The sequence below is a fragment of the Poecilia reticulata genome, linkage group LG12 (assembly GCF_000633615.1).
Source record: "Poecilia reticulata strain Guanapo linkage group LG12, Guppy_female_1.0+MT, whole genome shotgun sequence".
NCBI lineage: Eukaryota > Metazoa > Chordata > Actinopteri > Cyprinodontiformes > Poeciliidae > Poecilia > Poecilia reticulata.
The window spans coordinates 16,738,633-16,752,033 of NC_024342.1; the positions used below are offsets into that span (position 1 = coordinate 16,738,633).

Below are 13,401 nucleotides of genomic sequence, written 5' to 3' on the forward strand. Positions count from 1 at the left end.
ATAACATGAGCTTTCAGATAATGGGCCGTTCTCCTAAATGCTTGTGGAAATGGTCGTTAGCATTGGCGTAAGTGGCTCTGGCCTCTTAGCTTCCAAAAAAAAAAATCAATCTCTGAAATGATCCTGAATCTATAACATTATGGCTTTATATTCTCGGCAAACTAGCCATCAATCCTCCAAGTACTAATGCTCTTGGGACAGGTGGAGCTGAGCTAGGCGAGAACAAGGGCAGGTGAGAGTTGGGTTAACATATGTTGTTATGCTGAAGCAAAAAAAACACATTCAGTCTTGCACTCTCTTTCACAGCCTTCTCCACAGACTTTTTTCTAATGTTTTTCTGTTCTTGTTTTAAACTTTTTAAATTAGAATCACAAACCAGAACATTTTGTTGGGATTTCATGTAACAGATCAACATAACATTTTATGAAGTAAATTCAACTTTTTTTTTTTGTATAAACATAAATCTTTGTGGTTTGTATTTGTATTCAAACCTCAGACTCAGAGCCAGTGTTTTCTGTAATTACAAATGAAAATCTTTCAGGGTGTCTCTATCAGCTTTGCAGCACTAGTGATCCTCACCTCCTTGTTCTTCTTAACAAAGTAGCCTGTTTATTGATTTTAGAGGAAGAATGTCTGCGAACATGCTTTTTCAAGTCTTGTTACAGATGCCAAATTATTTTTATATAAAGACTTTGTATATATAGAATATGTTTTTATCAAAACTGTCTGACGGCAGGTCTGGTTGTACGATCCGAGGTGTTGTCCCACTGGAAGGTGAACCTTGGATGAATGGAGCTCCATATTTAGCTCCATCCATCTTCCCATCACATCTAATTGCAGCTTTTCTTGAAGAAAAGCTTTGCTGCAGCATTATGCTGCCATTACCATGTTCCATATCTATCCATCCATCCATCCATTTTCTACACACCCTTGTCCCTAGGGGTCGGGATGTTTCATATCTAGGATAGTATAATCAAGAATGTCTGAGTTGGGCAGCACATCTTCTCCCATATTGGCTATTCCCTAACTGGCTTCTGCCAGACTTTAATATATCTTCTTATGTCTTTCTTTCAACATTAGATTTCTTTTGTTACTCAATAGATCCCAGATTTGTGGAATCCATGACTGATAGCTGTCCTGCTGTCTGATTCTCCCACCTGAGCTATGGATCTCTGCAGCTCCTCCAGAAAACTTCCCCACAATTTCACCCCTGAAATGTTCAATGCACCTTTTGGCCTTTATATCCAAATAAAAGCAATAAAAAGTTTGTAGTTTTAATGTGACAAAATATTTATTAAAAGTCCCGGGGGCAGGAGTGCTTCTGCAAAGCTACGCATGACGCTCAACAAAATCAGCTAATGCATTCTTGTAATCCACTCTCTGAATGCCTGGCCTTGTACTCGGCAGACACGTTTATTTACTTAATAAATATGGACTTTGATTAGTAATATAATGTTGACTCTAACTTGTGATGCATTACTACTAGTAGCCATTTGCAATGTGGTGCAACAGAAGCTGCACAAAGTGTTTGCCAGCTCTATTAAATTTAAGACACCTAGCAGCTGAGCCTCTGTTATATAATTAGTGTCACAATCACCATCTGTAATAGGTTTACACATGATGAAGGCACAAGTGACAGTGATTGGATCTAACACCTCCAAAGATGTTTATTGCAAGAGAGTTTTATAAAACTAGACAGGGTCTAACTCAGTTTCTGTGCAGCATTTGCCTCTCTCCACAGCTCATCCCCTTCCTCTTGTTGTTGAAGAAAAGATGGCAAAGATCATTTACTCAGACGAAGCCGAAGGGGCCAAATACTTCACCCTGTGACGGCCCAGCCATGTCGTAAACACACACACATCAAAGCTATAAATTCATGATTTCAATCTGCGAATGTGTTATAAATAAGTGGGAGCAGGATTGTTGGATTAGGCAAACCGTGCGGCCGGTTTTAACTTCCTGGCAGAAAAGGCATAAGTAAACAATTCTCTGCATGCGAGGGGGAAAAAAGTCAGTTTCTGGCTTCACCACAAACTGGCTTTTATCTGTTGTTTTGTCAACATCAACACAGTAAGACCAGTAAATGAGTATTTCAGAGCAAGCCTAAATACAGCGTGTGCCAGAACTTCCCAGAGCACAGCTCAAAATTACATATACAGTTCTGGTCAGAGATATACATGTATTATTAGGGGCATCAATGTAGTTCATTTTGGGCTTTTCAAGATTTATCAAAACCACTCTTTTCCCACGGTGGAATGATGATGAAACATCCAAGATCAACGATTGTTATAAATAAGAATTAGATGCACAAGTTTGAAATGATCAAGGATTTCCACTTTTTGTAACAGAGCTAAAACTTCTACAGCTGGGCTCAAATATGTACACACATTCTCTTGGTTCCGTTTTTAGTTTGTAGGCCCTGTTTGGTTTTAACAGCTCGGTTTCTCTCAAGTGTCTTTCACATCTGTTCCTGTTCACTTTTATTGTATTTGTTAAGACTTTGGCTTTTGGTCATGTTTTATTTAATCACTGTTCATCTGATCAGGACATTCTCCCTGTGTTTGCTGGTGTTTTGTCCATTAAGCGTCTATTTTTATTCTTCCCTGCAGCTGTTCCACATTCATTTTATCTATCTCACCTGCTCCTACTCCACAGATTACCTTCCCAGTATTTATGCTTCTGATTTGTCCTCGGTCTATGTCATGTATTCCAATTGTTTACATGTTTCCTGCCATGTTGTTGTCTCCATTTGCCTTTTGTTGGATGTGATCTGTATTTCTTCTGTGCTGTGGGGCTGTCCGTGTTCTCTGGTTTGGGGGTTTTCACCATTTTGAATGTGTAATTCTATCTCTGTGTGGAACAGAGAAAATTCTGAATAAGTTCAAAATTGTACACAAAGTTCTTGTTTTATTAAATTAAGTGAAGTTTTTGGTAATCAATCCACCCAGGTAAAAGAACAGTTCAAATAAATCAGTCAATGCGTTTGATGAGTGCATATAAACTACAGGATACCACCAGATGTTCTCCCAGGGATGAAGTTCGGTATTTTGGGAAAAAAAAAAAAATTGTGAATAAAATGAGACAGATAAAGACAGAGGCTTTCCAGCTTCTGCTCTTGTTTTTCTGAGTGAGGTGAAGAAAAGCTGAGTGATAGACAAGGCGAAAGTGTTACATGTGGGTGTGAAGCACATGGCGATGAAAGAGCACAGCGAAAACTTCTGGTCAAAAGGCGGAGAGACTCCTCTGAATCGGCGGGTTCAGAGAGAGTAGCGCAGGATTAGTATGGGTACTCACTCTGCATGCACAGGCCGTCAGTGCAGTTCTTAGACTGGAGCACCAAGCCCTCACAGTCCTTCCCTCCGTTTTTGGGTGCCGGGGCGCTGCATTCCCTCCTCCTGTAGTGGGTGCACTCTGTCCCACAGGTGGACCACTTACTCCACTCTGTCCACAGGCCATCCACTATCACACAGCAGACAGGACATGGATGAGGGTCGAATGAGTGAAATGAGGAAGACGGAGACAAATGAGCGCATGAGTGGGTGAGTGAGTGGAGTTGATTGAAACAGCGAGAACAGGTACATGTAAGCATGGAGACACAATATGCAAGCACAAGTTGCATCATGTTATGCAGTCAGTTCTTGTGCTGCTGAACCCTGTTTAGCCCATTAATAGGTGGGTGTATTGTTTTGTTTTGTTTATTTGTTGTTGTTGTTGTTGCCGTACCTGGGCAGAGAGGATTGCATGGCAGCTTCTGGATGCCCTGTCCTTCACAGATTGAACCTCCATTCAGAGGAGCTGGGTTGGTACAGCTGCGCGTCCGTTTCTGGTAACCACGGCCACAGCGGCTGTTACACACTGACCACTCTGTCCATGTTGACCACCCACCATTTACTGGGGAAAAAAAGATAAAAAGAGGTGAGAGATGGGGATCATCCAGTAACTAATCAATGATTAGTAGTTAGTAAAAATAGAGACTGGAAGCACAGAGGATTAAGAAGATTCTAGATATATTTTCTACAAAAACCTAGACTCTTCATTCAGGCTGTCCTATCTTTCCCCCCAAAATGCTTTCATTCAGACGATGGTTCTACGAGGACACCAATGTCCTCAAGACAGTTAGGAGGTTAAAATCCAATTCTACGCTGGATTATGCTGGATTAGAGAATGTCGGCAGTCTTTTGGAAATGTTAATATGAAGGTTTACTTACTTCACATAGATCAATCAAAGCTGTGCTCATTTAGCTAATTCTTAACGTAGGATGCTAAAGGTATTATAAAATGTCAACTCCATAATAATTTTGAATGACTGAATTGCTGGCAGAGATGTTTACCAGTATCTGCTCTCACATAAATCGGTAGCATCATCCTAATTGGATCTGTGTGGCATCATGGAAATATGATGTAATTGTAACAGCGCTGCTGAAAGTTACAATGATGATATTCCTTATGTGTCAAAAGTATGACCCACATATTTTTGACTCTTTTTTTATTACCATCTCAGTGTCTCTCCACCACTATCTGCATCAATTAGACATGATACATTAATACTAATATGCTGTAGCCTCCTTTATGTTTAAAAATATATATCAATTTAACATTAAATAAGAGGGTTTTCTCTAAAATATTAGTTTAAACACAAATGTTTTGTGAAGTAAAAGAATCCCCTACTAAGAAAGCTCATGTCCAGTCATTCTCACATAATATAACATGTTTTAACTGCTCAGGTTTTGCATTTGGGCCGTGACAATCTTGGGTGATTACTATCTGATGCGGCCAGCGTGTCAATTTTGGTCCAGTTGCTGCCTTTTCCATTCACTGATTCCTCCTAATGCCTCTCTTACCTCCCTCATCCATCTCTGTCGGCAGCTAAATCCAGTGCAGAGTGACACCAGGGCTTGTGGCTGAGAACAAGTCTGCTGCATTTGAGATGGTGAAACCGGGCCCCTCGGAGCCAACAACTTTCAAATGTGACATGGTGAGTGGAAAACCCCCTCCTGAAAAACATTGGTCTCAAAGGAGAGCCAAGATTTCTGCGCTGTCTTTTTTTTTTCTTTCTTTCCTACGGAGGATTAGAGCTCCGTCTTCTCTCCTTCGCTCATTGTCTCTCTCCAAACCCAGATTTTGTTGTCATCTCCTCTTCCCAGTGTCCTTTTTGTGAGTTGGTTTGGAAATACTGCAAATCCATCTCAGTTCCCCCCCCCATCACTAGTATCAAACAACTCTCCCTCATCCGTAGGGTATTCCCATCCTGCTGCATGGGGCAGTATGAATACTTACACATGCAGCACAATTGTACTTGAATGTGTGAGTATCCCATCTTTGAAATGAAAAGAATGAGCTGACATCAAAGCACTTTTCTGACACTTAATCCTAAAAGACTGTGCTGGTGACATGAAAGCCTTGTGCCTGAAATCTGCTCTCCTACATTTGTACATTACTGCTGCACTGATCCCCAAATGGCTACATTATTCCCAGTATCCACTCAGCTGTGAAAAATAGTTGATAAACAAAAACAAAGTCCCTCTATGAATGCAACACCACTTGCTGGTCCAGGAGAGAGTCGGGGATGGAAGGAAGAGATGAGAAGATTATGGATTTGAAACTTTACCCTGGTGGCAGTATCGGTTGCAAGCATCTGGTCACTTCTATATTATTTATATGCGTCTACTGCATCTGTATTTAAAGGACATTTATCATGTTGTTTAACCCTTGAAAGCCTTCCATCTTGAAAGTATGAAATATAGTGATAGTGCTGTCTTGCAAAGCATTTAGAAACAGCATAAAGCAAAAAGCACAAGGTTTTCAGAAAGGAAAAGACTGATATAGTGTTTATTTAAGATGCTGTTTGTAAAAAAGTTAGCTGTCATTAAATAAAACCGGTAACAGTGGAGAGAAATGGGGCAGAAATTGCATCAACTGGAAGGCTGACAGAGATTTTTTCTTTTCTTTTCAATTACAATTTATATCATATATCATTAAGCTTGCCACGGAGCGCTTTCAAATATCAGGTTAGAGTGATGGTCTGTTACCAAGACAACACTTCTCATGATTCTCTCTTACTCACTGGGTAAACTGAGATATAAATCCTCCCCCTTATAAGATCCCAAAACTTTCATCTTGGTTGGCTACAGTGGTATGCAATCATGATGGGAGTTTGGTTTTCCATTATCACTTTTTTGCAATTTTTAGTTGAGTTCTTGCATATCTTACAATCCTTTTTGCTGTTGTACATGTTTCTCAACAGAAGACATGGAAATTGATATAGCTATGATATACTAAGAGCTGGAAGACATATGATAAAAAAAGGTTATCAGAGGTATTCTCATAGAGTATAATAGCTGTGAGCAGTTTGCCGTCTGGAACAAATTGAACAGAGTAGACAGAAGCCGTAAGTTTTGATTAATTGAGCTATCAAGCTATTTTCACTCAAAAACAACAATATTGTATCTAAAGAACATTTGTTTTATGTGTCATTTGTTCAGTCTTGAGCCTCCTACACTCGCTGGAGTTTATCTTTATAGCCATGCTGTGCGGTAAGAACCAAGCTGGTTGATGTTGGGGAGACGGTAGCTGAGCCTATGCAGGAGCCACAGCGGGGGTCTCTTTAAGAACGGCTCAGCTACATCTACACCTCTCTCACAGTTCAGAAAACCGTAAATCCTCTGCTCCCCACACACCTTCCGGCAGAAACAAAATGAGCGAATGTTACTCTCTACGGGTGACAGACTGATTCCCACTTCGCGCACAGCGACTTTGAAATTTGATTTATTTTGACTTGAGCCGACCTTGTGACAGGATTCAACACTTTTTCCTCTGACTTCACAAACCTGTCATGTGGCTGATGTGGAAGTTTTTCAGATCAAATGGTTGAGCGTTTGAGTTGGTGAATTATCAGATTAACACTGTCAGAAACTGTGAGCATTACTAAACTGTTTGAAAGATGCCAGAAAAACTCAGTTGGAGTTATGAAAAAGTTGGAACCGCCGTGTAAGACATGAGTTTTACCGTAGACAATAACTGTGGCGGTGGTGCTGCGTCTTTTGGCCACAATGTTCTTCGCCACGCAGGTGTAGTTGGCGGTGTCGGACAAGCGGGCTTGTTTTATTATCAGGTTGTGGTCGATGGTGATGTAGAAGTTTCTGTCGTCTGCAGGATCAATAACTTCTTCATTCTTTAACCACTCCACCTAAAAATGAAATGAAAAAAATAGTAAAAAAAATAAAAAATACAACAGCCAGTATTTTGGGATGAAAAACATGAGCAGTAAGGTTTTAATGTATTCCTACATTGAACTCAGCAGGGATTTATATTGCTTATTTTTTCCCCATCTAGTGCATACACTGTAAGAAAATATGGCCGTACTCTGCAAATGACTTACAGAAGTAATGACACCGAATTTCAAAGCTAAAGACTATCTTTGACCAAATGTAGTTAAAAATTTGAATAAAATACATAGACTGGTCAAACTTAACCTGGATTATGATGCACTGAACACAGATTCTTTAAAATGCAGTTTAGGACTTCTGCTTGTCAAAAACAGTCATCCAAGACCCATCCATCCATCTTCTTTACACCCTTGCCCCTTAGTGGGTTCAGGAGGGTTGCTGGTGCCCATCTTCAGCTAATGTTCCGGGCGAGAGGCGGGGTTCACCCTGGACAGGTGGCCAGTCTGTCGCAGGCAACACAGAGACACACAGGACAAACAACCACATACACACACACTCACACCTAGGGACAATTTGGAGAGGCCAATTAAGTCAGGTTTTTAGACTGTGGGAGGAAACCGGAGTACCCGGAGAAAACCCACCATGCACAGGGAGAACATGCAAACTCCATGCAGAAAGACCGGGGCCGGGAATCGAACCCAGAACCTTCTTGCTGCAAGGCAACAGTTCTACCAACTGCGCCACTGTGCAGCCTGTCATCAAAGACCATCTTTTAGATATGTTTTTGGTGACAGGGCAACCTAAAACTGACACAAACAAAACAATCTCAATATGTAAACAGGTCATTTGTGGACAATCCTAACTAAAAAAAACAGACTACAGCTGTTAGAATGGGTTTTGTGCAGCAACAAGGGTCTGTGCTTAAATCCAAGCTGTGCATTTTTTCTGAATAGGATTTCAGAAGTTGTCCCGATGTATGTGTCGGTTCTCTTTGGGAGCTTTGCCCTTGTTCCACAGTCCAAAAACATGCAGGACGGGTTAAACATCAACTCTAAAGGTGTGACAACCCAAACACTCTAGCAAAGATTAAGCAGTCAAAAACAATGAATGAATGCTTGGATATCTACGAAGGTGAAGAAAAAGGGGCTCCTCTATGGCAGCATTCATGCAAGAACCGCCACTGGAAAAGACAATAAATAACAGATAGAATGACCTCATTAAATTATAGGAGAAAAACTCACAATCATTGAAGCATTTAAACTGCCATAGTTTTTCCTGTTTCTGTCCAATTTCTCATATAGCAGTGAAAGCCAGGATTACAGCACCATTGTTTATGTCTCAGAGGTCCGACTACAAAAAGTCAATAGCTATCATGCTCTTTTTATTCCTCCCCAGAACAAAGCACTACAGTAACAGCAGCATTGTCAGGCAGCGGAGAAAAGCAAACTCTCTACAACTGTGAAAGCCGAGAGGCTCTCTGACCTTTCCTTATGAGTTTCATTTCTCTGAATCATTCTGATATTGAACTCCCGGCTCCATCGCGGAACAAGGAATCATTTGGAGCCTTTATTTGACTGTAATTCTCCAAGATCCTCCTTTTCTCTTTAAGAGGTGCGAAGGTTCAGAGGTTTTTTTTTTCTTTCCTTTCTTATTCTTCAAAAGAACAACACGTGCCTTTCTCGTTTTCTGCAGTCACTTTGATTCAGACACGTTTCCTGGGTGTTTGGTATTCTTCAAAGGAACTGTCCAGCGATGAGGATGCCTGGCAAACAGACTACCTTCCTGTGCATCGAAGTACCCCGCTAGGAGTGGGACTTGATGAGGAGAACAGACGAAGATAAGGCTCGATGTTTATAAAGTGTCCTTCTCAGGGGAGATAAAGTATCTCCAAAAGTGGGGCAATAACCTGATATGAGTCCTGCCAAGACAAAACAGCCACTGTTGTTGGATATCTACAGAAACGCCATCTGACGCACAATTGGCCATTGTTATAAGACCACCACTGTTAGAAGTCTCTTGAAAGAGAAGATTGACTGATTTGTGAAAATGCACCAGGTGCTACGCTTGAAGCAGGGTACCACCAGCTCCACCACTATCTGCCTCAGTTTGAGGTGACAAACATTAAGAGACGCCTGCGGCATAACACCTCTGCAGAACGCCCGCTTCCTCTCATCCAGTGGGAACACGCTGAATATGCCTGAGAAAAAAAAACAACAACAAAAAAACTTTCTTTTCACACTAAACGTCTTTCAAATCAAGGTGTGCAACATCAACAAGATGCATCTCATAACACTCTACTCCCATAGCATACTTGATTCTCAACAAACAGCGGGTGTGAGTTTTATATGAGGGGCGGTTTACAGTAAACCTCCATATTCTTGATGTGTTTTCTCTGCAGATTTGGTGTTTATGAGTGTTTTCCTTCATAAACATGTATCAGCCTAATCAATTTCATGGAGCCAGGAGGGATACGATTCCACCGCTGTCTGTCTGCAAACTGAAACTAAACCTTTCGCTTATTTGATTTTGCTGCAATTAAATGCAGCATTGCTTTTATTGCAAAGTATGGAGGATGCAATAAACTGTCTATCACCAAGTCTGCTGGGTTAAAATGTAGGTTTTCATATAAAGCACTGACAATTTAAAGCAGAGCTTATTTGAAGCAATGCTGTTTGAATACAAAAAACAACCAGGAAAGACATGAGCAGTGTATGTTAACGGCAAAATATGTCTTTTTACCCATTTGCACAGTTGCTTTACTTTCATTTTTTTTATTATTCATTCATTTTTAAAATATAATGTTTAGTTTATCGAATTTAAAAGAAAAAAAAACTTCCCAAATACTAATGCTTAAAAGGCTTTCTCCTAAGAATATTAATGTTTTACTCAGATGAAGACCTTGTACATTCAGAGATTTAAACTTCCCTTAAACACTGCAGTGCAGGAACTATTTGGCATTAAAAAAAAATGCAACTTGTTTTAATCTCATTGGAAATTATATAAATATTTTGAACTGGGCCAAACAAAACCCAGACTTGAATTTGATAGAGAATCTGTGCAGGGATCAAAAGATTAGAACGATAACAAGGAGGCCTAATAAATCAAAGCAAAAGAGGGACCATGTATTTTTTTAATGAGATTTTTAGCTAAATGTAAACTATTTTTTGAAATTGACGGTGCTTTTGCATTGTTTCATTGTCTTTCGAACGACAGCTATCACAGAAGCAAACATCTTGGTTGACTGACAATAGGTTACATTCAAAATCTGGCAAAGGTACAAATAATCAAAGAGAAAATCTCATTCAGTTACCCATTTTCCTGATCATCGTTCATGCAAACGTTGTAAGACACAGTACACTGTAATAAAAAAACTGCTCTTGCCCGAGAACATTTTCACAAATCAGTTTTAATCTGTGCCAGCCAAAGTTTGAGCTGGCTCATGTGAAAGGCGATCATCTATACTATTTATAATTAGTCATCTTAGCCCGCAGCGGCTAAATCTGCTCCTGCTATTTCATTTAAACTTACTTGTCCTGACACCTGCTGAAGCTGCAGCATTAAAATCTGTCAGGCTTTTCAGGAGTTGAGCATCACATTGTCAGAGTTCAGTGATCTGCAGGGTCTTTTACTTTTATTGTGTAATGTTATTAAATAGGTCTAGAAAAGTATGTTTAGAAATAGTCAAGATTATAGAACAAAATACCAACAAACAACAACAGACTGCAAGTCATTTTTAAATAATGTCTAAAGGCATGTAGTTAATAGGGGCTGGAAAGGCTGTTAGTGGATATTTGGGTTAAAATTAAATCTAGTCTTAATTCTGAATGAAAAGAAAAATATTCTGCCAGAAAGAGAGGGAGAGAGAAGAGCCCGGGAGTTTAGAGAACAAAGATTTGACAGTGATCTCATTGTCACTTTCTGTGTCTTTTGTTCTTGTGCTGAAAAAGTCCTGAATAGAACAAATTAAATGATGCAAACAAGAGAAAGAATGGGTTTTTTTTTTTTTTTTACTTGACATGATAAATATTTTCTCTTTTCGCACTTGCGTAAGTCGATGCTGAGAAGAAGGCGCTGGTAAAAAGCATCAGAAGGGGGTTTTTGGTGAAAAAAAGAGATTGACAGTAGATACAAAGAGGTGGTTATCCAATTTTCACCAATCATAGAGGCAGACTTTCCAGACGTGCTGCGTTCAGATGTCAAGAGCACTTTTGCGGGAAAAGGTAATTAAAATTTGAACAAAAGAACCTTTCAGTGCAGATGGAGGGGCGGGAAGGAAATAAGAGTGACAAGGAAAAAGATTGTGGCAGAATTTTATATTATAAACTGGAAAGAGTGAACAAAAGTAACAACAGATCACCAATATTTAATTCTGTGCCAAAACCAAGAGAAAATGGCAAAACAATTTCTTCAGCAAATTTCACAAGATCAAAGTCTGCAAAACACTATAGCTCTTTTTGCAATTCGCAAATCTTCTTTGATGCCAGCAGACGTAAAAGCGTGCACATGTACAGATGCACAAACTTGCACGCCCATGCAAAGACACACTCTCACAGCTCGTTAGTGTCTGATTGGCAGCGAAACATCCAGAGAGGTAATTGGCACATTTCTTGTCATTAACGACCGGGAAATTGCCACATGTCAGCTGTCATCGGATACAGCCAAGTGACAGACAGCGAGATGGAAACTTAGACCCAGAGTGGAGGAGAGGAAGATGTGGGGAAAAAAAAGGAGCAATGCAGGGGAAAAACAGGACGGAGACGGGGGAGCAGGTGCCTCTGTACGATAACAGTTACCACCGTTTCAAAATATACACTTGACCCATCATTGGAGAGGGTCGAGGATGGACATGAAAGAATAAAAGATGGGCACGTTTTGGGATTATAGGTGGAGCTGCGAAGACTTAACTGGTTATCAGAAAAAGAAGGTTTGCAATGACAGAAAAAAAACAAAAAACATCCTAATGAACCTAAAGCAATGAAAAAGACCAGCATGGTCAGGATCAAAATGTGTTGGACATTGTGTAAAGCAAAATAAATAAGCTGAATGTTAGGTTTACAAAGTTAAAACCTAACTACCCAACTACTTTTTTTATTATGACTTTATGTGATAGTCCAACATATAGCAGCATGTGGGAAGAAAATCTTAATTAGTTTTAGTCCTGAAGAGTTTATATATGCTGTATATTTTAGTCACCCTGAGTCAGTTCTTTGTAAAACCATCATTTGCTGCAAGTGCACCATCAATCTATGTTTCTGCCAGCTTCACACACCTGAAAGCATAAGTATTTGCTCACTCTGCTTTGCAATATAGTTCAAACTCCCACGTCTGGATATATGTGAACAAATTTAGAGATTTTGCAGAAAATTCCTCATTAATTTTTTGTAATTCTGGCTGTTTGTTTATGTCCTGCTGGCAGGTGAACCTCGGTCTTGAGACAGTTTGGTCTTCTTTCATGATATGCTCCAGCCACAATCCCAATACATTTCTATTAGCTTTTTATTCCCTCTGAAGAAAGAAATCCCCACAGCATCATGTTGTCACTGTCATTGTGGAAATGGTGTGTCTGAGGTAATGTGCAGTGTTACGTTTTTAACAGGAAGTGTTTTGCATGAAGATAGATAGGCCCACTGTTACTCTGGAAAAGCTGCAGAGATTCAAAGCTCAGATGTAAGGGATTCCATTTAGATAAGATTAGTGAAACCAAAAGTTCACAAATGTGAGCCAATACAGGAAAGCACGGCCTTTACACTGGAAAACTTTGGTGATTGGCAGGTGAGCACCTGAAGGGCAATCTTTGGTTGGCTGCAACAGGGCTGCAGTCAGGTACCCAGATAGAAAAGATAGAAAAATTCACTAATTTATCTAAATGGAATCCCTTACATCTGAGCTTTGGATCTCTGCAGCTTTTCCAGACTAACAGTGGGCCTCACTGTTGCTTCCTTGCCAGCCTGTCATGATAACAGCTTGGTAACTTTGCAATTAACTCTATTTCTTGATGATCGACTGAACTGTAATCTGTGTAATGTTAAAAGTCTAGAACATTGCTTTGTAAACTAACCCGGTTTTAAACTTCGTTAAACTTTTTCTCTGACGTGCGACTAATATTCCCTAATACATTTCCAAGGCCTTAGCAAAAAGCAATGTTCAAGCAATTAGGTGGCTTTTGAAGGCAAAAGACTGCACTGAATTTTATTAAAGTAGTATTAAAGAGAGCAAAAAACGTTTTATATATTTA

The 13,401-nt window shown here is 39.9% G+C and overlaps 1 protein-coding gene across 4 annotated transcripts in view; it reads right to left on the reverse strand.

Moving 5' to 3' along the window:
* unc5cb (unc-5 netrin receptor Cb) overlaps positions 1-13,401 on the reverse strand; it is a 142,843-nt gene that overhangs the window by 23,009 nt on the left and 106,433 nt on the right. For 2 of the 4 annotated variants that reach the window (XM_008424252.2, XM_008424253.2), the window contains exons 5-7: positions 7,006-7,186; positions 3,724-3,891; positions 3,295-3,459 (exon numbers count right to left, since the gene is read on the reverse strand). In XM_008424252.2, coding sequence (XP_008422474.1) covers positions 3,295-3,459; positions 3,724-3,891; positions 7,006-7,186 — 514 coding nt within the window. The remainder of the gene's footprint in view (positions 1-3,294; positions 3,460-3,723; positions 3,892-7,005; positions 7,187-13,401) is intronic. The other 2 variants (XM_017307961.1, XM_008424254.2) reach the window with 1 other exon arrangement.